The sequence below is a fragment of the Amblyomma maculatum genome, chromosome 4, assembly GCF_055883805.1.
Source record: "Amblyomma maculatum isolate TAMU_Amacu chromosome 4, ASM5588380v1, whole genome shotgun sequence".
Lineage (NCBI taxonomy): Eukaryota > Metazoa > Arthropoda > Arachnida > Ixodida > Ixodidae > Amblyomma > Amblyomma maculatum.
This window is the reverse complement of record NC_139347.1, coordinates 50,098,392-50,124,342: the sequence shown is the minus strand read 5'-3', so window position 1 is coordinate 50,124,342 and position 25,951 is coordinate 50,098,392. Positions and strand designations below refer to the sequence as shown.

The window sequence follows — 25,951 nt, the reverse complement described above, 5'->3', positions numbered from 1 at the left end:
CAAAAATGATAGTGGGGTACCATACGACACGATATCTGTCCTGATCCTCCCAACATTTAATGTATAATCACGCTGATCACTCACGTCGATGAAAATTTTCCCTCTACGCGAGAAAATTGCATTGAAAGTGTAACATATGTGCGGGACGTTTTCAAAGCTCAGCCCGAGCCGCCCGAATGGTTTGACTCATTGAATGCATTGGAGAAGTATTAGCGTTATGCGAAAATGGATGTTTGCCGCGTCCCTGAGGTTTTTGACAAATGTACTGTATTTATGTCAAAGCAGGCATTAAAGAAAAAATAAGGGGCATTGTCCGAGTGATCAATATTAGGGGCATGAAAAATCAGCTTTGCTCACTTGTCTGACTTGATTTTGGTGGTCGCCCTCCGATCGAGCGCTTTAATTTCTTTCTCGTGGCTCGGAGGAAGGCGAGGAGGCACTAATGGTGTTTTCAAAAGACATTTCGCATTCAAGAGCATTTATCGACGTCGTAGCAGGCTGTACAGAAACCGACTGTTCATCGATCCGGCGAGCTGATAGGAAAAGGGGTAATGAATTTTCTATATCTACGTTACCGAGAATATAGTTGACCGCGTCAAGGTTAGTAGGCTCGAATTACATAAACTCTTGCGTGCTGCAAGCCGTAGACTATGAAACCCAAGTTAGAGTGAGATTACTAACGTGTTACTCTTAGAAACGAGAGAAGACAGTCTTGCACAGCTAGTTCCGGTGCTGATTAATCCGCGTGCAGCACTAGAAGTGCTGCTTGTGCGAACGTCCATTCTCTTATTTATAATTTATTTACTTCTTTTACGGTGCTCTTATTTTCGAGATGGCATGCGGGACTCGCTGCTAGCAACGGAAGGCATAAATCTCAATAATAAAAACAGCTTCATTTTCGCTTTTTTTTTTGTAAATTGCAACGACTCGCAAAAAAAAAAACAAAAAAAAACAGAAGAAACATAATAGGCCTGGCGAATAATTTCGCCAAGCCGACTTATTCAGCGCAGCCAGTAGGCATCTGTGAGATCAGAATCTTCTTCATTTCTGCATTTGGAGATATTCTGAGATTAACATCTCATTCTAGAATCATCTTCCCGAGGAGAATGGAACATGGTTTTTACAAGCGGCTTTCCTCGCTCCACATGGCTGGGCCCTGAAAGGAAAGCAGTGAAAGAGACGGCATGACTTGACGCCCTTTTCTGTACTGTTTCTGTACTGTCGGCCGCAAAATTCTGCAGGACATGAAATGCGCGCGGATTGAAACAAAATTCAAAATTACATTGCTGTGCCATCTTCCTGTGCATATCCGTACTTCGCTGTCAGTGCGTCTTTGCTTGTTTCCCGTGACGCTCTTTTGACACTCACTACAGCCTCTCAGGCGCCGCGAGCCTCCTTTGACTGGTTTGATTGTTACACGGTACGCAACGTTGCCTCTGTAATGTTATTAAGGCGAAAGCCTTCAATGGCTCATGCTTTCGTGGACTGGCCGAGGCGGAACGACGTCATAGAAGTCTCGACCAATCACAGAGCACCACCACAGTATGCGCTAATGCGTGCCTTATATGGCCATATGTCAATCAATGATCAATTAGTAATTAACGAATTAATTACCAATTGATGACTTATGAAGTATCTCATTATTCAACTAAATAATTATTAATTAGCTGCTTAATTACTAATTAATTATTTTTAAATTTTTTACTATATATTAATGATATTGTCGTTAACATTCCTGTAAAAATTAGACTTTACGCTGATGACTGTGTTATTTATACAGAAGTGAGAAATATATCTGATCAACAACTATTCAATAGTGCGTTACAAACAGTTTTCCCATGGTGTGAAGCATGGCAAATGTCCATTAACTTTGAAAAAACTGTACTAATGAGAATCACTCACAAAAAGAAAGTCTTATCCTTCGATTATTGTATTAACGGCATGACACTAACTGAAGTGGCAGAATATAAATATCTAGGGCTCTGGGTCAGTAACAATCTTAGTTGGAATAAACATGTTGATCTCATAACGTGTAACGCTTTCCGTAAACTCTTTTTCTTGAGACGGGCATTGCGGTTGTCTACCCCATCTGTACGCCTGCTTGCTTACAAATCTATTGTTCTGCCTACCTTAGATTATGCTTCAATCATTTGGGACCCATTCACGCAAACTAACATGAATAAATTAGAGAAAGTTCAAAAGAGGGCGGCACGATACATATATAACAATTACCGGCGTACATCAGTAACACACCTTTTAATTCAAGCTGGCCTTCCGACAATAACTGAGCGAAATCGTTGTGCACGACTTAAATTTCTGTACCAATTAATTAAAAGATACTGCAGATCAGAACTGACCGATTTGCTTGTTTTTTCGTCCAGATACGCAACCCGACAACGACAACAGCTAACTTTAACTCCTTTTCGCGTTCGAAATAACTGCTTTAAATACTCATTCCTTCCACGAACTATTTCCGATTGGAATAACCTCACTAACAATGAAGTGCTGCAGCCATCACTGACATTGTTCTCGCAACATATCACCTAGTTTCTTTTTATTGATTTTGTTATTTCACTGCTGTGTTGTATATGTTTGGTTTTATTCCTAACTCTTCAGAAGAGCTTCAACTTGCACTGTAACTATTGTTTATTTTTGCCTGTTTTGTTCAACTACTTAGTTTGTATTCCCACCCTGCTAAAATCCCAACACTGGGATTGCAGTATAAATAAATAAATAAATAAATAAATAAATAAATAAATAAATAAATAAATAAATAAATAAATAAATAAATAAATAAATAAATAAATAAATAAATAAATAAATAAATAAATAAATAAATAAATAAATAAATAAATAAATAAATAAATAAATAATGGATGCCAGTTGCATTGCAGAATGCGGCACTCAGGCTTTCGCCTTTCACTTTAGTCTCTAAAGTCCCTCGTAATTTTCTTCCAAGAGACGTCGGTCAAGCATGAATTTATTCTCTTTTTAAATGAGTAATTGTTGTTTCGCCATCTGAAACAAAGATGCCTTGCCGTCGCAGGAAAAACCTAATACGAACTGGGATAATATTTATGATTTATGTAACTTTTCATAGTTTTGCTATAGCCATAAAGAGGCTTGCGGAAGTGGTTCTTGGTGGTTTGAGGCATTTCCTTATTATTCGCCACTTTCTCTCAGCGCACGACATGCTGCTCCTTTTCGCGTTCCGTCCTCAATAATGCGACTGCCCCGCCGTAGTTTATCGTGTCACCATGCTTAGCTGCAAAATGCATGCACCGACCTCTGAGCCTCCACGTCGGCGCCAGACGCAGATGTTGGAAATTACCCACTGAAGTCCGATTTAGATGATGAAGCAGTGTTAAGGCTGTTCCGAATGTGAAAAAGATCAAGAAAATAGATTATGGCGAAAAGGGGAGACATGCTGGACCAGTAAAACCTCTTGGAAGGTCGCATGTATACACAGAGCGTTGCGGCCCGCCTAAAAGACGCTCTGGAGCTCTGTCGTTCATCGCAGCAGCCGAAGCAGGCGTGCGACCACGATCTCACGGTGCTTCAGCAGCTGTCACGAGTGTCAAAAGTGCATCACGGAGAAGCGAGCTGCGTGTTATGCCCGACAGCGAAGAAAGGGCACACATGCGCAAAGTGCGCCTTGCATGAAAGCATCATAATTATCGATCAATGCCCCTTCCCTGCCTCGCATTCACGCTATGTGACGCCACGTGTTGCAGATCCGGCCCGCAATCTTTTAAGGCTGGCTGTACCTTGCGGCATTGCCTTCTCCGTGCATGATGACTTGAACCAAATGGCACGAGCAGAAAGCCCGCTGGTTAGTTTCCCAGGTCCTGTTTCTGGCTACATTATTTCAGCAGGTGTTTTAAAATAGTTTAAAAAACAGAAGCCATCAGAGTGGTCTTCGATTCTGCAGATGGGAGTTCCCGATGAGGTGGTGTCCGCGAGAGTGTGGAAAACTTGCATGCATCGGGGAAGAGGTGAGCACATATGGGACCGAAATGCTTAATTATCGAAATATTCTTCACCGCGATTTCAGCCGAATTCGCGAGATATTCAGCTCCCGAAAAATAAACCGTCTATGATATTCGTCCCGTTGTCTGTGTCTGCTCCGACGCTATTTGAGGCATAGTAACGAGGTACGTACGCAGCCTCTACAGTTCGCTATTTTAAGCACAATGATTATTCCCATCCCGGTAACCTAAAGGTGCATCCATTGTATCCCCTTAAGATCCAGAAGTCACGCTGTCTAAACATAGTCATTAAAAGCAAAGAAAAAAAGTTCTTCATATGAGCGCTCTCATAGCCTATCTTGTTTCGTGGCCTACAACGTCGTCACGTGGCGGCTTTTTTTACCTCTTTAAATGGCCGTTAGGTTACGTTCCAGCTATTTGAGCTGCCGTCCGTGTCAAGTATCGACGAGAGGGAAAAAGGAGGAGGGAGTGTCGTACACTGACGCTGCTCTTCCGCATCAGGTTATACTGCGTTCCTCAAGATATTTGCAGCAATGCGAAAGGCAGCGTATAGGCGTGGCCCATTCAGGAGAATAATGCACGCTATAATATTTAGTAATTGTGCTCTTTCTCCCTTCCCACTATAACGGATAAATGTGCACCTACGCCCCCCCCCCCCCCCTTCCCAATATTAGGGGGCCGAGAGGCGCGTAGGAGCACAATTACCTGTTATAGTGTTCATGAGCCTGATTGGACAAGGTCGTACCCGCCTTTCGCAGTGCTGCAAATAGCCTGTCAGACGAAGTACAGTGTAATTGGGAGCAGACAGTCTACGCCGTCTACACAAGCACCCAGGTATGTCCTTGAGTGCATTTAGTACCTTGAGCATGCACCACTCTGTAGCCACGTAGGAGCGACCCACTCTTTGCGCGTTAAAAGAGGACGTGAATTACGCACTGGGTCCTGAATCTGCGCGTATTACGGCGGAACGTGAGCCAAGACATCCATGCGGACTGCAGACGACGGGTAGGGGGACAGGCGTCAGGGTTTAGTTGGTAGTTTGTGTCTAGTGGAGATTCTTCAGCGCCGTGCGGTAATTGAGGGTAGTATATCCCAATAGCATACAAGGGGTTTACATGAACCCGACGAAGTTGGGTCGATTCGACCTGTCGGCCCGTCCTAAACGGGTTCACGCGAACCCAGAAAGTCGGGCTGACTCGGACCGACAACCGACTCGCACCGACTCAACCCGCTTTCCTCGCGCTCATATATATATCATACGCTTGAGGTTTCGGAGCTGTCTCTTGTCTACATTGTTTATTCCTGACCAAGTAACCGAGAAAAGCGCACACTTGCCAGGCGGCTCCGCCGGTGGTACTGCGTTAAGCTCCACGATCGAGTGGCCAGTTTGGCGGCCCGAATGAGATGGCTTCACGAAAAAGCAGGTGATCCCGTGATCATGCCAACAGAAATCTGCGCTCCGCTGCTTATAGCAGCCGTGTTCCAGCCTGCCCTTGGGTGGCGATAAAACATTATTTTCCACCAGATACAGAATAGGCCTGTATGCCTAGACGGCGGCCTGCAATCCTTGGACCCGAGCAGCATGTTCGGCTCGTCGGATTAAACCTAGCTGAATCTGAGGGTTTGATCATATATCAGTAAAGTCTCCCAATTTTTTTTTTTTCTGTTCTAGTCTTTATCTGTATACGTATCCTGGATTCATCGGCAACTCCATACCATATGGATAAGATCTGGCCTATTCCGACATAATCTACACCTGGCTAATGGTAGCCGTATTCGGAAAGTTCTTGTTTGTAAGAGCTGGCCGTGGTAACGATGCGGAGAAATTTTCGACCAAAAACGGGAACGAAGTGTCGAGCCGCCGATGGATAGCGCTGACGTGCGTCTCTGCGCCCTCGAAACATCCTGCGTTCCCATCTCTCCTAAAAGGTCACCTAAAGGACAAACACGTCAAGTGCTATTGTGAAGGAATAACTTTCTCTGAAAAAAAAAAAAAAAAAGATGACAAAAATATTTGCATCCAACTGCTGTGCGGCAAGGGGCGAATATATACATATGCTCTCGGCAGAAGCGCCTCCATGATTCGGTTCCCAATGTATCGTTCGCGGAAATTTCCAGGTCAGAATCTGACTAAGGCTTGACTAGCAATGACGCCACCCCCAGAGGACACTGTGATGTTTTTTGTAGGTTATCAAAGCCAGATGCGCGCTGCGTACATCGATTCACACGACGCCCTTCGAAATCGCCAGCATATGTCTTCTGTTTACTCAAAAAAAGAAGAAGGAGAGGAAGAATAAATACATGCTGCGACATAAAAGGATTTCATGGATGGCTTGACCGGCACTTCAATTTTTTTGTGCTGTGATATCTTTCTACACGTCACTCTAGTTAAGGAAGCGCCACCTTCTTTTTCGTTTTCAAAATTTCCATTGAGATTCGTCTGGGAGCGGGATATTTAAGTTTTGAGGCAAAGCTTGACGGAGGAAAATGATGTTTAGAGTTCTGCAGAGGGGAAAAAAAGGAAACACTAGGATTTCTATCAGAATAAATTTAACCATTACTGTGCATCGTATCACTGCGTATTGTCTCCAACAGGCTGCAGCAAGTGAGAACGTTACGTAAGACGAACGCATTTTAAAACGCAGATGTGTAAGAGCATTGTTTCGTTTAGATAAATTCATGTTCTTTGAAGTTTTCATGTTGGTATACAGCCTCGCATCTCATGCGTCTCCTTCCGCATCGGTGCACAATTTCGGCTGTAACAAAAGGTGCGTCAATACACCTTGTAGTTCAGTTCCAGTCCATAGGTTTATCTTGAAAGCTCGCGATGCGAGGCCGACATTAAAAGAAATGGAATTTTGCGAGTCATTTCATGTCTGGCAGCTCCCCTTCCAAGCACGTATGTTAAGGCAAGCGGCGAGCACCGGTGAGATGTAGGCAGCCCTTGATCTGAATGCCCTGCTGCTCCAGGGCATCCCTGGGCCAACACACATATAGCAACGACAGCGCCGAATCTAACTCTCCTCTGTCCTTCGTAGTGTTATGTGTATTGTGTATTTTTGTCATGCCATTTCCACTTATGCAGTCTCCCCACCTTGTAAACCTTTCGAGACCTTGTAAACCCTTCGCGTAAACAGGCATGAGCTGCTTATATATATATATATATATATATATATATATATATATATATATGAAGGAAAGAAGCAAACAGTCGGCGAGGCCAAGGAAAGCGTTGGGGATGGTACTTTTATGTCTTTTTTTTTATGTTTGCTTAGATAACCACAGAAATTAGTAATGTAATCTGTTTAGGGGAAAGATAATTAGATAATTAAACACAAAGTAGAAGAAAAAACAACGTGCCGATGGTGGGGACCGAACCCACGACCTCCGAATATCGCGTCCGGTGCTCTTCCAACTGAGCTACATCAGCCGCTGTCCCCCCTGCTACTTGTTTGGGTATTTATGTTGTCTGTATACGAACCTTGATAGTGTTCACCTGCGCCACCCTCAGCCATAGCGGCGGACGTAGAACGTCCTTTGTTACCGCCTGCGTCACGTAGCACGTGATCAAGAGCGAGGGCGAAAGCTGTGCTAGAACCCTCTTACGCTACCTATGGCTTCAAGACTGCCAGAACCGAGACCCCCGTAAGCTACAAGCAGATCAATTAAGGAGAAATGAGAGTGCTCGTTATAATACATGAAGGAAAGAAGCCAACAGTCGGCATATGGAAGGATACCTAGTGCAAGAAAAATAAAAGTTACAGGGTCTTTTAGTTATCTGTTTAGAGGTGAGCGGCGAAAGCCTACTCTACCCCCTCTTATAATTCACTTCTACCTCTTGCCTCTTCTCTTTACCTATTTCTCTGTCCTTTTCCTCGTCCTCACATTTTAATTATTACTAAGCATTTTAGTCGCTACAGGCTGTCGCTACACATATTGCTCATTTGTAGTCATTAGTAGTCATTTTATGTCATTTTAGTCATTACTACTCATTACTAAGCATTTTTAGCCATTTTAATGAATTGAAGTTGCTGCAAGTCGTCGTTAGATATATTGTCATATCAAGCCATTAGCATTAATTACATGTCATTAGTAGTCACTTTTGTCTGTAGTATTCTTCATTACTAAGAATTTTGGTCATACTAATCAATTGCAGTCGTCACAATTCGTTGTTATACATATGGTTGATTACAAGTCATTAGTAGTCATTATAACCTCTGCCAATCTCTGTTTAACTTCTATTATCACTAATTATCCCTATCAATCATGTTTCTTTATTTAATCTTGTTCATACGGCGGACATTTCCTAAAGACGCTTTCGGCGGCTACGTCCAGCCGACGCTCAACGAGCCCAGAAAAGCTAAGTTTGCCTTAAAATCATATCATAGATGGGAAGATGACGATGATCGCTACCAAAGAACGACGTATACGGTCGGCAGAACATGTTGAGTACAAAAGCAAGAAACGGAACTTATAACGCCTCCCATAAACAGAGCTGGTAAAGATATTAAAAAAAAAAAAATCACGCGTGTTCGTTTGCGCCACGAACACTGCTCCCTTCATACCTCAACACATGGCCGCAGGCATTGACGTGTGCCACTAAATGTGCAGACTAGTGCATATTTTCAGACGCATGTTCCGTGAGCAGCCATTCTTGAAAAACAAGAAGCACGGTTGACTAACAGCGTCGTTTGCCCGAGCACGTGAGCTGCATAACTCATGCCGTGGGGCCGCCATTAACAATGAAGGGAACTAGTTGTGACTGGTATGGTTAGGCTTCTTTGAAACTCAGGAAAAACCGTGGGAAGTCCTCGGCAAGGTCGACCTCCGATGAGCTAGTGCTAACAAGACAGTATGATCTCTCTCGACCAACGCACATTTTACTAAACGCCTGTTACCAGCCAAGAAGATCTCGGGGGGAGCCAGAAGGAAACAAAAAATGATGCAGTTTGAAATGTTTAGGCCACATTTCGAATTCAAAATGAGGGGAGCGTTGTGTTGTGGGGGAATTCCACGTGCTGGGCAGTGTACACTATATCAAAAAAGATAACAATTACTACTTACCTCAGTGAATACACATAGCGTGCTAAAAAAGATGCAGTTTTTGTGTAGCTGTAGAGTCTTTTACCTCACGGCTACGCCGAGGTAGGTATTCTCTCATAGCCTGAGTCGCTTTGAGACGTTAAGCCCCATAAACCAAACCACCAAATCTAAAATATCTGTTAACGTTTTGTTATTAGCAAGAAAAACAAGTAGTCTATGTCTCCTTTTGGTCATGCTCATGGTGACAGTGATTTACGCTCACTGTTGTGCAAGTAGATGCTTTAAAACACATATAGAAACAAATAAAAAAAGTGATTAGCGCCTTTATGTTTTCGTTATTTATTTTAAATTAACGACGGTCAAGGCCGGGAAGAACCAAGGGTGGAAGTGCTGCTTCATTTGCTCAGTTCTGCTCCGAACTGGTTTCCCTGCTGAATCCTGCTCCAAAATGCAATACTGCTACAAAACTGCTCCAAACTGGCTGCCTAGATGTTCTATCAGATTTAGCAGAATGCGGAAACAATGCCACAACACCAGGGGCAAAAATATATCGCTTATTTCACTGAGCTAATACAAATAAAAGTTTTGTATGGGAGGGAGCATGGGGCATAGTAAATATTCGTTCGCAAGTAAACTTAGTGTCAGCCACAGGCAGCTAGGGACAATTAATCGTAAAAAAATATGCCTTGCCCATATGACGTCGCACCTCCTCCCATCCTTTTGAACCACTGGTGAAGAGAGAAGTGAGAGCCGCAAGTGAAACAGATAGGCGCAAACCAGTGTTAGCCGTTAGGAAACTTGTCCGACTACAAAAACTACATGATTTATCCTAAGGGTTCAGCTGTGAAATAAGACTTCACCATCGAGCATCTTTGTCAATGATAATCCTGTCAGGGCTACGGCAGAAACATCATACTTGAAGCTTTACGGACTGGTATGCCAAAGGTGTCAATCACTAGGAAGTTTTTCACAAGAGTGTTGGAGAGCCTTACAGGGCCTATGCCAAGATGTTAAAAATGAGCCCCAGCATTACTCAAGCAAAGAATGATGAACTGATCAATTATTGCACGAGGCAGTGAAGTACTAAGTGAACTAAGAACGAAGTTTTTGATGCTACCGTGACGTCTAATTATTCGAGTTCCGTGAGTACATCTCTTCTGGTGCCTCATTGCTGGGTGTCGGTTACCCAGGGCTGCACGCTAGTGCGGACCATTAATTGGTCCATGCAACCAGCTTTTTTTTTTAATAGCTGGAATGAAGCTTGCCTGCTGCAGTGAAGACGTGCCTAGTGGCCTTGGTTTCGGTTGCACCAGCATTCCGCAGCATCCCCAGTAAATGCGCAACTGCGGCAAAGGATTAGTAAGTCCCCCCCCCTCCCCCCCCCCCCCCTTAATGCCGCAGAACGTTATGCTTTGGAAGGCCTGCTGAGGTATTCCTCCTCCTTTGACTTCTCGCAGGCCACCAGTTCACGCTCCTTTCTGGTGTGACACACTAGTCGCACTGCCACCGGATATCCACAGTCAATTTGTCACAAATCGTACTGACTAGCGCTGTCCAAGCAAACAGTTATTAACGAACAAGTCCGCGAAATGCTGAAGCAAGGGGTCATTCAAGATACGTGCAGTCCTTGGGTGGCTGCAGTAATTCTATTGCGAAAGAAAGATGGTACATAGCGATTTTGTGTAGATTACCGCCGCCTGAATACAATCACCAAAAAGGATGTCTACCCGCTTTCGCTCATCGGTGACGTCATGAAGCTTGTATTCTGAGTCGTACTTTTAATCTTTCGACCTGCGATCGGGATACGGGCAGATCCCAGAGCGCTCGGCTGGCAAGGAGAAGACAGCTTTCTCTACGACCGAAAGGACTTTTTGAATTTAATATGCCCTTCGGGTTGTGTAATGCGATATTTGAAAGATTCATTAATGGTTACAGCGTACACTGGAATGGGAGGTCTGTATGTGCTATCTAGACGACGTAGTCATCTTCGGCCGGAGATTCAGAGAGCACAAAGACCGCCTAATGCTCGTGCTGAACTAGCTGCTTGCACTAAGCTGGTCTCGCTCTCAATTCAAAAAAGTGCAGTTTTGATGAGCGTCAGACAGTCATCAAAACTGCTGTCTTCTGAGGATCAGGCCGGTCTGCGTCACTATCGACGAGATGGTAACCGAACACCAACCTGTGTCTGGTTGCCACACCTGTTCGATAGTGACGCAGACCGGCCTGATCCTCAGAAGACGGCAACCGTTGCCGCGTTTTAGGATCCTAAGAATATGAAGAAGCTCTGTAGTTTTTTTGGGGGCTTTGCTCATACTTCCAACGTTTCGTCCTTTGTTTTCAGACGTCGTCTGCTCACTCCCGTGCCTTCTGCGTAAAAGCGCTCAGTTCCGGTGTGCATCTGAGTGCGACTCGTTTTTTCAACAACCGAAGTTCCTCCTAACATCGCATCCTATATTACGGCACATCCACCCTTCTGCTCCAGTGGAGGTGCATGCTGACGCAAGTGGTTAGGCATCGATCAGCGTTATGATGGGAGAGAACATGTGATTGCTTACGCTATTCGGTCTGTAAGCAAGACTGAAAGCAACTACACCATCACCGAGCAGGAGTGTTGCGCGATTCTTTTCGCCGTGTAGCGATTTCGCTGTTACCTGTACGGACGGCCTTTCGTAATTGTAACTGATTATCATTCCCTATGCTGAGTACTCAACCTCCGTGATACGTTCGGTCGCCTTTCCCGCTTTGGCACTTTGTTTGCAAGAATACGACTATACCATTTCATGCAAAAGTGCCCGACGGCACGCAGACGCCGACTACCTCTCCCAATTGCCACTAGCCAGGACGGAATGTCACGCGAACACCTTCGACTATTACATCGCTGCATTATCCACGAACTTTTCCGTTACTTGTGCCTTCCGAATGCATCATCACAACGACCAACACTTGAAGCCGTTCTTGAATGCTGCTCAGGACCCTACATCGAATCAACAGTTCTGTCTACGTGATGACCTGCTATACAAGAAGACTTACTCAGACACCGGCCTTCCTGCTGGTAGTGCCTGAAAGCCTCCGCCCTCCTATTTTGCGCGTCTTTTCAAGCTGAACAGCTGGGATCGGCGAGAACCCTGTTCTGCAATCAGGAGCGATTCTGCTGGCCGCGGATATGCGACACAATTGACCAGTATGTGGCCAGCTGCCTTCGTGCCAGAGTCACAACAGTTCTGCTGGTGTAGCTCCTGGAATGCTTCACCCTGCGGTGCCGCCAAAGGCTCCTTTTGAGAAAGTCAGCGTCGACTTTTTGAATCCTCTCCCAAAGTCGCAAGAAAGTAATTGTTGGATTGCTTTATGTGTGGACCATCTTAGTTACTGCTTTGAGACAGCCGCTCTGCCCGCCTCTACAGGTACCAAGTGTCTCTTTTTATGCTGCATTGCGTCATTGTTGCCACGTGCCCCCTCCCCCCCCCCCCGCCTTTTTTTTTTGGGGGGGGGGGGGGAGTTGTGATAAGTAACAGAGGCCGCCAGTTTACTGCCGGTGTAATTGAAGAACTCCTTCGTTTATGTGTGTCTCATTTCAGACATTCTGCCTCTTACCACCCTCAAACACACCAACAGAACGCACCAATAGTACTCTCACTACTATGCTTGCAGTGTACGTACGTCGCTTCGGCCGATAAGAATTGCAACTATGGTATTCCGTTCATCATGTACGCCTTCAACACGTCCGGGCATGATACCACGGGATACGCTCCATTCTTCCTACTGTACACCCGCTCCCCTCGACACACCCTCGATACCATCCTCCCATTTTTCACTAACGACGACCTGTGCTCATCGGAAACTCTTTGTCTCTCTGAAGAACCACGGCGGATTGCCCGACTACGAATTTAGGCATCACAAGACCTATCGAAAGCTCGCTATGACGACCAACGTCGTCAAGTGACCTACCGCCCCGACGGCTTTGGAAACCCATGAGAAAGCGAAACTTATACCAGGAAATGTTGGCACACTAGATTGGCTCACGTGTGATCCTATCGGATTGCGGATTGCGCCCCTTACGGCCAGTGGACGACTTCGGCGAAAACAGATTATGCACGTCACCCGCCTGAAAAAGAATCATTCTCTTGACGACACCTGACTCACCGAAGGGGCTTCGTTTGTGGAGCGGGGAGTGGGCGAGGGGGGGGGGGGGGGGGGGGATTTTACAGACATGATGGATTATCAAGATGAGGGACGCATTGTGAAAGGACGAAAAAGAAGCATGTGTGAGTTGAAATGCCGCCTGGCTCCTGAATGTCGTCCCTTTGGGCCAGTACCGTTACGTTACGTGATGACATCATTAGCATTACAATATTTATAGGACCCTTACACGTTCAGTACCTTAAACGTGAAAGATTGGGTGAATAAAAATTGAATTTAGTTAAGGCTCCTGAGAAATTGAGAATATACAACTAAATTTTTTTCATTCAGCGGTAAGAAGGCTTTAACATTTCCTATTGAGTGTAGAAGAGTTAGTTTCTCTCTATATGCGTGGCTGTAGCTTATAAATATATGCCTCGCTCGTGCATGCATTGCCGAAGCATTCGAATAAGAATAATGCGATAGGGCGCGCACTAAGTTTACTCTAATCGCGGTTGTGAGTAATTGCACCTCTACACGCTCTAATCTGCAGGAGTACCCAACCGTTGGGCTCTTTGAGTTTGCAGCGTCGAACATGGCTTCGCGAAAGCGTCTGCAGCAACCGTTACAATTCACCGCTCGAAATCCGGCACGATAGCCGCATGCAAGTTTTCAGCACATGGAGTTTGCTCAGGTGGTGCGGTCGCGCTCACTGTGATCTGCAACGCACCAACGGAAACTGTAATGCGATTTGTGCCTCTTGGTGACACATTTTACAATAAGGTTCCTTTCTCTCGGTTGCGAGTAGATGCATAAATTGTGTGGAGTGTGTGATGAGGGGCTAGTTGGTAAGGCATTATACTGAAAACACAAGCTCGTCCTGTCTGCCTCTCTTCTGTGTCCTGTCTCCTGCGTAGTTTTATGTCTTCAGTATAATAAATTTTGTCCCTTTCAAGGCGCCTTTACTGATTGAAGAAGGATCCGACCGCATATTTTCTTATTACGTGCCCTTTATAGAGCGCGACTGAACATGCAGCTTTTTCGTTGTGTAGAAAACGGAGACTTTGATTTGTGCTGACCCCTTTTAGCAGCTGTCGGCCACATTAGATGTATATCCCACTCGCATACTCCCCTCTATTTCCTTATTGTTTCCTCTTTATAACTTAGCCCCTTCATTTCCCTTAGTACAGGGCAGCAAGCCGGCTTCTTGTCTCGGCTAATCTAGCTGCATATCCAATTCCCTCTATCGTTCAAGGGGAGACGTTTGTAGCTGTCCGGTCATGCGTGCCAGCGGATCGAGCCAGCGCTCCTTACCGAATCACGCCTTACACTAATTTTATTGCACCACGTGTCAAGCCCTCACAGCTAGCATGTACCCTGCCTACTGGCAACTGCGCGTCCTCATGCCGCTCTTGCTTGATTGGCGCTTTGCTAACCGCTAGCCCAACTGATGCTGATAGACCGAACCACGCAAGAAGGGGAGGCCAGCACTCTCCTGGAGCGCTAGGGACCTTCTCATGGTAATACAAAAGCAATCACTATTCAATAATTTACCCCCTTTTCCTCGCGAGTCTCCTAGTCTTATTACCGGCAGTATACCGAAGTTGTTACATCGCTCCAATGGCTAAGCCATTTCAGCCTGCTTTGAAATGTTGCGCAGAGGCTACCAAAATGTGTCACATTTAGAAAATTTCGATTAAATTATCGAGTCTGCGTGTGTCCACACTGTTTTCATGATGGTGGCTGGTGTCTCGCAGTGGCGGCTATGCGCTCGAGGTGCACCTGGAGTCCTCGTCGGGGGAGAACGCAAGCACGACGCAGGTGTCTCTGAGCTTGGACGTGAGCGCCTTCACCGAGCTCACGCAGCTCGGCTTGGTCATGGGCGGCGCCGTGCTGCTCGGCCTTTACGTGCTCATCGTGTTCGAGCTGGTGCATCGAACGCTGGCCGCCATGCTGGCCGCCACCGCTGCCATCGCCTGCCTCGCCCTCATCGGAGACAGGCCCAGCCTCGCCAAGGTACACCTGCAGAGCCACCTCTCCTCCCATCAGTCTCTCATTTGTAGCTTTTAAAAGAAATTCTAGTTGGATTTTATGAAAAGACTGCTGAATTCAGGTCATACAAACAAAGTGTTTAAAAACCTGGAAACACCGCAAAGTGTCGCCATCGCCAGCACCAAGACAGTATTTTTTTTTTCCGGAATATATGAGGCCAGTCTATACTCCAATTGACTACGGGTGTCTTTTCCAGTCTTGACGTAAGAAGCTTGAATCGAGTAGTGGGAAAATTTCAGATCCAATTTTATCACTTATAAATGCACTTTTTGCTGCCAGACGAATATGAAATATCCAGAAAGAGCCAAGAATTGATTTCGGGCTACGTCAAAGCTGGGCAGCGTTGTTATTAGGGACACTTTAGGCTGTATTCTCGTGCGAAATCGCTTCTGAGAACCCCTGTGGCAAAATTATCATTGTGCAACTCGAAGTGTTTGTTACGCTGCATGTAATGATGCTTGATTGCTCTTCTACTCTGTAGTGAAGAGCACACAAAATATAAACGTCAGCATTTTGTTTTTTTCAAAATAGCCGTCGTGTATTTATTTCAAAACTGTTCTAAATATTCAGGGCTGGTACTAAAGCGAGATTTGGCTGTTAGGCCGTATACAGCGCTAACACGCAAAATGCTTCACAGTGATATAGGAATATGAGTGTCTTAACTACATCGCTGAACACTGCACCGTTGTTTCTTCTTTGCCTTCCAAGTGTGTCGTTGATTTCTTGGCGAGTCGCAGGTGATGTCGTGGCTGGACGTAGAGACGCTCAGCCTTCTGTTCGGCATGATGGTTCTCGTGGCGATCCTCTGCGAGACTGGCTTCTTCGACTACGCGGCCGTGGTTGCCTTCCGAGTGGCGCGGGGCCGCGTCTGGCCCCTGGTCACCACGCTGTGCGCCACCACGGCGCTGGTGTCCGCCTTCCTGGACAACGTCACCACCATACTGCTCATGACACCGGCCACCATCAAGTGAGCATACCTCAACGTGTCGTCATTTCATATTTACACTATTACACCCCGCCGGGGTGGCGTAGTGGTTACGGCGCTCGACTAGTGTTCCCGAGGATGCGGGATCGAATCCCGGCCTCGGCGGCAGCTTTTCGGTGGAGGCGAAAAGCAAGGCGTCCGTGTGCTGTGCGATGTCAGTGCACGCTAAAGAACCCCAGGTGGTCGAAATTTCCGGAGTCCTCCACTACGGCGTCTCTCATAGCCTGAGTTGCTTTGGGACGTTAAACCCCACAAACCAACCAACCATATTTACACTAGGACTGCCACACACAGACAGCGGTAATCATGACTAACTAGGAAACAGTAAACTCCCTGATCAAACTCCAGTTCTGGGATTCCTACGCAATGTAAGGGCCTCTCCTAGACGAGGCGTCCACGCGTTCTTGGTTAAAAAAAAAAGAACAAAAAAAAAAGAGAGAAGTACTTTGTCAGAATGACGCCAGAAAAAGTATTGAGTCCTTTCCCGTATGCGCACACGTGTCGGCGACACGTAAAGCCGTGCCACGCTGCCAAAGTTGTGACGATAAGCCTCGGTGCAAGCGGACACGGGGTCTCCCGGGAATCCCACTGCAGGCACAGTTGCTCGCCATGCGGGAGGCATGCAAGAAAGAAAGAAATATGCACCGAAGGATTCATTACACGGAGCACGCGCAGCCCCCTTGACGGGGATAAGGCCTGAAGTACAGATTGCGAAAAGGCGACTGAAAAAAAAAAAAAAAAAAAAGGTGCGTAGACCACATACGCATGGCGCCCTGTATTGCGGTAAAGCGCAGCAGTCATCCCAACTTTCCCATAAAGATGAAAAGTTACTGCGCGAATTTTGTGGATACACTGACATGGGCGCCGCAGAACGAAAAAAAGAAAAATCAAAACAAAAGACGAAAAACGTGGGGTGCATTTGCATGATGATACATACCTCTGGAGCTCCGCGGGTGGGCTTTGTACACTGACATATGGCTGAACAAGGAACTACCATTTATCTCCATTATTGCGTCTCTTCTTCCATGCATAAAACACGTGAGGTAGCGTACTGTAGAGGCGTCGTCCATACCGGACACAGGCGTGGGATATTTAAAAATGCATGAAAATTAAAAAAAAAAAAAAGAAATTGAAGGGACGACCTCTTCACGAAGTATACTTAGTCTACTGCGCAATAGGTTTGAAAGAAGAAGAAAGCGTAGACGATATGCACCACATGTGGAAGTAGTGGATCCCCCTATGTTGTGAGCATGCGCCATCTTTTGTAAAGACGGCAACAATCACAGCGGTGCACACACGTTGACGAGTTGCGTCCTTCGTCGCTCGATTTCGTATACACCCTTATGCAAGCTGCAAGCACGCTGTGTAGGATGCAGGCCTTGCTATAAATACATCCCAATCTGCATGGTAGCAGACCCTAGTCATCAACTAGAAGCAGCTTGGACGAGTGTATGCCATTGTGCGCCACTCTGGTCACAAGGGCAGCACAGATGGGCTGATGCCATGGAAGGTCGTCGGAGATTACAAGTTAGTTCTCTACAGTCCGGCGTGTCGTTCGTTGCTCTCGCACTGAAAGAATTTCAAATCACTGCAGATTTGCGTCGCGTTGGTTGTAGACGCGGCATGTGATCACTTGCCAGGCATATTCCCTTGTCTCCCCATCTTTTCGGCAGCTAGCCATCTGTATACGACGCCCTTAAGCGTTCAGCTGATTTCTTTTAACTTCATCGACATGTTGTTCGTTTCCCTCTTCAAGAAGGAAAGATGATCTTCTTCGAACTTAATTATTTTTATCCGTTCCAAGTCACAGGGGCCACCTTTCTTTTCCTTGCAAACCACTGGCAAAACATTACAGTTCACGTTGCCTTGTGCTACAGCTAGAGGATGGATTTTCGAGAAGGAAGTCATCGCAACCTTGAAGCAAACGTGTTTCCTCATTTCGCTTGGCTTTTGATAGAGATTCAGTTTTGGAAGATAGGTGCCTACATATAATCTCCTTGGCAATGCTACCGAGCCTACAAGAACATTGACACGACAGATATTATGCGGTCGCCGAGCACGCTTCGACGCACAGTCTTCATATTTGCGGCGCCAAAGCTGCAACCATGAGACAAAAACGTAGATAACACGCCATCTTTACTCTTTATTTACTGATGATACAAACCTATCTTCACATCATAAACCGCACTGGAACGGGATGGATAGGTTTGTTTGCGCGGAAAAACATAATAATTGTCCTGAGAATTGTTATTTCTTTTTTTCACTTGCTACCGCCGCGTAGTGGAGAACAAGGCGAAAAGGATTTAAAGAGTGTCATGACTGATGATACGAGACAGAGGGGAGAAAGAAACAAAAACAAATGCCTCTACTATTGTATGCTTTCTCATAAATCTGCATGAGTATAGCGTAGCTGTTAATTGTTTTACTGTTTTTTGTTTCTGTGGTTTGCGATGAAATGCAGTGTCCACAGTACGTATTCGAAGCGTGCACGGACGGGTATTTGCTGTCGGTGACGTCGCGGTCAAGCGATTGTACATGATGTCATGTGACACGATGGCGACGCGCAGGCATGTGATGTGGTACGCCAGTGATAACGCTGCTCATGCGCCAGCTAGGCCACTCGTTAATAGCTTCGCTGTACACCGGACATTAACCCGAAGGATGTTTCGGTTGGGTACCTTGCACAAGCGACAAAGGTTGATGCGACCAAAACATATAAAGAAGGGGAGAGGGGGGGGGGGGGGGGGGAGTATTGAACACACATCTGCAGAACATCTGGCCATAGCCGTCAGCAAGTCGAGACCTGCATGAGCATGATTGAAATGACAGCTGTAATCACCAGGACAATTTTCAAAATTTTTTACAATCCTCCCAGCATCACATTCACGTTATCCGACAACGTTAAGTGTACTAAGCGGATCAAGAGTAGTGCAGAGATCGCCATGTTCCGCATAAAGTCGTGCCAAGGACATAAAAGTCATTACTTTTCTGCATAAATGCGGAAAGCAAAAGCAAATATCTATTTTCTTTGATCAACGTTTTATCAAGTGATCCACAAAATTGTCATTTTTCAATAAACTTCAAAAAATTTTCTCGGCCTCTCCGGAATCTAAGTGAAACGAAGTTAAGAGTGTAGAAGGGATCAACTTCTGAAAATGGCCTCCTCACCCGCGATCACCGTGCCACTCGTTGTTCTTTTATAAATATCGACGTAATCGACGATCAATACGGAGGGGCATTTCTCTCCCCTTCGTAGACGTATTGTTCACTTTCGTAATGAATACTTCTACATATTTAATAAGCGCAGCTCGCTTCAGATGGGATACATCTGAGATGCGATTCTGCTCGTTAAAAGCGACTGCTCCATTCCGCGCAAAATAGTAGGATATTCATGGCAGCTTGGCTCGAGGGCACCCGTGCAAAAGGCTCGTTTCTGTACAAAGGGACAACGTGATACGGGGCTCTACTCCCGGTTTTCATGCTCATCACTGTGTTAGTGCAGAAGTGAGCTGTATTACTGCGGAGACCAGCGCCAGAAATACGTGGGGGAGGACAGAAGTGAAATGGGAACCCGTTTAATTAACGTTTCCTTTCGTTTGCCTTGACATTCACTGACTCTGGCCCCCTGGTGGGGATTTTTCCTGCTCTCACGGCCGGAAAGGGAAAACTTGCAGGTGTATACAATCTAAACGTAGATTTACGGGCGCCGCATTTATTTCGGCGGGTTTCGTTTTACGCCACCAAAGAAAATTTGGCGCGCACGTGGCGTCTCTGACGCGGAGCTGCTCGTTCTCGTCTCAAGGCGATTTGGGATTTCATAAGAGGAGTTTGCGAGTGGGCTGCCCGTTTTTGCGCGCACATTTTGGTACGTGAATGACAACAGCCGCCATATCAACAAAGTGTAAGATTTCTTCCCCAAATTTTGCTGTTTCAACAAGACGGGTAAGCAAAATAAAGTGCGCGTGTTTGGAAATCCCTTGGCCGTCGTTGTGACTTTGAGCCGTGTGAGCAATCGCAGTTCCGAAGTTCTTATCCTTGTGAGAGACGCCGTAAGGGTTTGATTAGAAGCGTCAGTTGTAGCGCGCAACGCACACACAAGAGTGCGCTTTAAGCGTTTATTGATCGAGCACGGCAAGCCAAATATAGTAAAATAAAATTTTATTTCAGTATTACGAATACCCAGGAAACATAGACACAGACTCCATACTAGGCTTCACGAGATCTGCGCTCCTTTTCAAGTCATACGTCATAACCATGTTGTGTAATGATAATTAACAGACTGTAGACATACAATTTCTATAGGTGGCTGACATGTCACGAGCAACTTTACCATGTGTCCCTGCTAAATGCAAGCAATATATTAAAGAAGATGGATTATCCAAGCCCCGTGAAACCAACTGAGGGTTCTTAAGAGTCACGCGGCCTAGTCTGCAGTATTACGTCTACACTTCATTACTAATCAGTAAAAAGTAACTAGTTATAGTTTTTTTAATTATTTACTTCAGGAAGAAGGCCTCAATTCAGAAGTTGTAGGCCACCTTGAGAAGCAGCTGAATGCAATGGTGACACCAACGTAGAATTCGCGCAGCTTTATGTTTACTAGCCTGAAAAGAATGCTATCACTTGGCCAGCCGTTGGCGTAGTTGGTCACGCCGTGTGGAGAGTTTCCCCTTGGATGCATTTATAATTTGAAAACTTACCGTCCTTATGCCTTGACCGCCGTCTCGCACTCCGTATAAAAGTTATAGGAGTGTTGTAACTGCACAGAGGTACAAGTCATTTGTGATTCAGGAAACATTGCGACACTGCTCTTTTTTCTTTTTCTTTTTTGTTTCTTGAAGGACTCCAGCACCATTATTTTTTTTCTGCCACTTTCTTTTTTTATTCAGAGTTTGTGATTACGCACAGCTCAAGCGGCAAGAATAGGCTTGGAAAGCATAAATTCATAACAAGGCCTACATGTCAGTTTAATGAAGGACTAGAAAACCTGCTTCTTCTCTGCAGTCTTTAGATATGCTGGGATTAAGCATATAAAGAGCTTCTCTTTCCAGCGTGCTTTTGAGAGACAGTTTTTACTGTGCTCATATCCAAAGTGCAGTAATGGCCACTTCCGCTGGCCTACCAAAATGTGTTGTTGCGATTTTTACATTGTACTGCCATGATTTTTGAATCGTGCATACCTGTATGCCACTCCTTCGTGGGCGCTACGCCTGCAGTATGTTCTAAATAAATAAAGAAAATAAATCTTCATAATGACCACGAGTAGTGGCAACTTAATGTATATATCAGTTCAGTTCAGTCGTGTCCGACTCTTCGTGACCCTATGAACCATATCACGCCACGCTTTCCGGTCTCCCACTATCTTCCTAACATCACATAACTTGATCTGCAGCGCCTCGAGGATGCCATCTAACCATCGCGTTCGCTGCCTACTCCTTCTCCGGTGACCCTCAACCTTTCTCAACATCAAATCTTTCTCCAGCGACTCCTCTCTTCTCATCAGATGACCAAAGTAGCTGAGCTTTAACTTTAGAATTTGACCCTCCAATGAGCAGTGAGGGTTTATGGTCGACAGTATCGACTGATTTGATCTTCTGGCAGTCCAAGGAACTCTCAAGAGCCTCCGCCAGCACCACAATTCAAACGCGTCTATTCTTCGGCGGTCAGCCTTCTTCACAGTTCAACTCTCACAACTGGAAAGACCATAGCACGAGTTATACGGATCTTGGTTGGCAGACTAATGTCTCTGCTCTTTACTAGGCGGTCAAGGCTAGCCATGGCTCTCTTTCCCAGAAGTAGGCGTCTCCTAATTTCATGGCTGCAGTCTCCTTCCGGGGTTATTTGGAGCCCAAGAAGAGAAAATCTGTCACAGCTTCCACTTCTTGTCCCTTGATGCCCCAGGACCTGATGGGGAGAGACGCCATGAACTTTGTCTTTTTAATGTTCAGTTTGAGCCCAAACTTCTCACTCTCTTCTTGTACGCGCATCAGAAGGCACTTGAGTTCCACTTCACTTTCTGCCATTCAAGTGGTATCATCCGCATATCTAAGGTTGTTGATACGTTTTCCAGCAATCTTCACTCCAGCTGAAGACTCGTCCAGACCGGCCTTCCTCATGATGCACTCAGCATATAGGTTAAATAGGCAGGGCGACAGTATGCAGCGTTGTCTCACTCCTTTCTCAATCGGAAACCAATCAGTAAGACCATACCCAGTTCTGACTGTGGCCTCTTTCCCTTCATGCAGGTTCCTGGGGAGACAGATGAGGTGATTTGGCACTCCCATCTCTTGGAGAGTTTGCCACGATCTGCTGTGATCTACGCAGTCAAACGCTTTCGCATAGTCAATAAAGCAAAAGTAGATGGGTTTCTGGAACTCTCTTGCTTTTTCCATGACCCAGCGAAGGTTGGCAATCTGGTCTCTAGTTCCTCTGCCCTTGCGAAACCCAGCTTGCACGTCCGGAAGCTCCCGATCCACATACTGCTGCAGCCTACCTAGGATGATTTTCAACATCACCTTGCTAGCACGCGAAATAAGCGCGACGTGCGGCATTTAACAATCTTTGGCACATCCTTTCTTTGGAATAGGGATGTAAACTGACCTCCTCCAATCTTGTGGCCACTGCAGGGTTGTCCAAATCTTCCGACATAATATATGCACAATGTTAACATCATCATGGTTGAGGTTTTGAAGCAACTCAGCTGGAATGCCATCAATTCCGCTAGCTTTGTTCTTAGCAAGGCTGGCTAAGGCCCATATTCAACTTCTCTCTTCAGGATGCCCGGCTCGAGATCAGTAATCACAGCCGTCTTATGTTGGGTTTGCACATCCGGGTCCTTCTTGTACAGTTCTTCTGTGTATTCCTGCCACCTCTTTTTTATCTCTGAGGTTTCCGTGAGGTCCCTGCCTCGTTTGTCCTTTATCAGGCCCGGCTTAGCACAGAAGCTTCCTTTGATATCTTTGATTGTCTTATACAGAGCTCTTGTGTTCCTCAATTGGCTGTTGTCCTCAATTGCTTGGCGCTGTATGTTCAGAAAGGCATTCTTATCTCTTCTTGCGATTTTCTGAAAATCCGCATTGAGAGCCTTGTATCTTTCTTTTTCCCCCATAACTTTTGCCATCCTCCTTTTCTCAGCTATTTGCAAAGCCTCTTCAGATAACCAGTTTGCTTTCTTGCATTTCTTTTGCTTTGGAATTACCTTAGTAGCAACTTCTTGTATTATATCACGCACATCAGTCCACATCTCTTCAGGCTCTCTGTCTTCTAGATCTAATTCTTGAAATCGATTCCTCACTTCAACAAGTCTTGAAGCCATACGATATTCGTCTCAGCCCCAAAGCAAATCGTCACGCTGTCATTAAAGACTGAAGGGCGTTAAATTCTGTGAGATACTTTCCTGCTTTGATAAGACATTATTTCGAAGCATGTTAAATGCCCTTGGACCTTTAATGATGGCATGAGGGCTCCGTTTTGCGACTGAGACGAAAATCATTTGGCTCCTGGACTTTTGACCAAGATTGTACATCTGTCTACTGCCTGGTCCTACCGTGGGCTTGCCTACTTGAGAAAGCGCACCTGCTGCCGTGTATACTCAAATTGCACGTCAGATACAATAAAGAGCTGTAACATCCCGTTAACACGGTGAAATATCTCTTTCTCCTGGGCAAGGCTACCGGGAAACGCCTGCGAAAACGGACGAATCAGTACATGTGGTAGCTGCCGCAGTAGGTAGTTGGCAGAAATTAATGTGTAAGATGAGGACAGAGTGCCAGGCCGCCTTTTGACCAGAACGCGCCGTGGTACGTTGACCTCAGTTCAGAATATTGGTGAGTAGGACAAGGTTATTGTACACAGGGTTGACATTGAGCGGATCGGTTAACCTGAAACGTGGAGCTACTTGTCGCTTCGGAGCCGTTTGAGCTTTGTTGCTGTACCTCCGTGAAAAAATTATGCTGTTGTCTTCTAGTTGTTCATTCCATCAGGCTGGCAGAACAGGGTTCTATAAGCTGCAACAGTGAGAGAAACGAGTTATAAAGTACACTTCCAGTTATCCTCGAGTTACGCTGTAATGATATCGAAGCGTGGAGCACACATCACAATTTTTTATCCAGATGCGAATATTGAAAGCTTCACGGTGCCTGAGATGAAATTAGTTGCATGTGCAAGCCGAAGTTTAAGCATGTGACGGTATTATAATGACCTAAAAATAGGGCTCTTGTAAGAGAAGGAGACAACGCACGGCGCCTAATCATTTGATAATTTCGTTTGGCGCGAATATAACGCGTGCGCTGACTAGCTTCTGCGGAGGAGGAGGAGGAGAAAAGGAGGGCGGAAGGCAAAAGTTCTAAGCAGAAAGAATGAATTCCGGTTTGCTACCCTGCACTGGGGAAGAAGAAAGGGGATTAAAGAGGAAGGGTAGAAGAGAAGAGGAGGTGAGAGAGTCACAGTCACTCAACCAGGCTAGTCTCTCTTAAAAAGCGAAGAAGTGCCTCGTAGGCATTTAGTGCAGATGACTTTGTGGCCATGGTCCCAAGGTCTTCCCTTTCGTTAAGAGGTGACCGTCCAGACGATCCAATGCAGTACGCAGCGTATGTCGTTCAGTTGCAAAAACAGGGCAATCACAAAGGAGGTGCTCAATCGTTTCGTCAACGTCACATCGTCCACAAGCAGGGCTGTCAGCCATCCCGATCAGGAAGGCGTATTTGTTTCCGAATGCAACGCCAAGCCATAGGCGGCATAGTAACGTTGTTTCACGGCGTGTTATGTGGTGGGGAATACGCAGACGTAGTCCGCGGTCCAATGCCTTGAGGCGATGATTGGAGAACTCTCCGGTGTTCCACACTGAATGAGTCAAAGCCATGGAGGTGGAGCCGGGTGCCGCACCCGTCGACGGTTTTCTTCAGACGATTCTTACGGTACAAAGCGGCACGAAAGTTAGTTACCGAGAAAGAGAGTACGACAGTAACCCGAGCCCAATGATGCTCTTCATTCCTTGCTGTGGTTGCTGGGCAAGCGCAGTCTGGCCATGTTTAGCAATAAAGTTTAATACTTACGCCAAACCGTGTCTAACCGTCTCAACCGAGCTATCGCTCGACACACTAAGTTCAGCCGGGTCGAACCTCAACAATGTTTCCTTCCAGTATTTCAAACTGCTCTGACAAATGGAAGGTTTGGTTTGGTTCTGGAGTTTACAACGTCCCAAAGCGACTCAGGCTATGAGAGACGCCGTAGTGGAGGGCTGTGGAAATTTCGACCACCTGGGGTTCTTTAACGCGCATTGACATCGCACAGTACACGGGCGCCTAAATTTTCGCCTCCGCCGAAAAGTGGCTGTCGGGGCCGGGATTCGATCCCGCGTCCTTGAACACAGTAGTCGAGCGCCCTAACCACTGCGCCACCTCGGCGGGGCACAAACGGAAGGATACAAAGAATAAAGAGCCCCTTCGCGGTGGTGCAGTGGTTAGGGCGCTCGACTGCTGTGCCCAAGGATGCAGGATCTAATTCCAGCTGGTGGTGGTGGTGGTGGTGGCAAAAACATTTATTGTATATATACAAAGAGGTACACTCACTAGGAGGGATGCTTAGACAGGCACTTTATTGACGTTTTCCGCAGCCTTGGCTCGCAGCGTTAAGGCCTTTTGGGCCTCGTGGGTGCAGCAGCCGGACAGGGTTGCCTCCCAGTTCTCTCGGGTGGGGTTGGGGATAGGGGGTAGGGATGGGTTCTCCTGGCAGGTCCACACCATGTGGTAGATGTCAGACACATCCC

The 25,951-nt window shown here is 46.1% G+C and overlaps 1 protein-coding gene across 1 annotated transcript in view; it reads left to right on the top strand.

Annotated features, from left to right (window-relative positions):
* Positions 1–25,951, top strand: part of LOC146190959 (P protein-like) — a 300,983-nt gene that overhangs the window by 53,727 nt on the left and 221,305 nt on the right. Inside the window, exons 4-5 of the mRNA XM_084601359.1 lie at positions 14,906–15,164; positions 15,938–16,167. Coding sequence (XP_084457485.1) covers positions 14,906–15,164; positions 15,938–16,167 — 489 coding nt within the window. The remainder of the gene's footprint in view (positions 1–14,905; positions 15,165–15,937; positions 16,168–25,951) is intronic.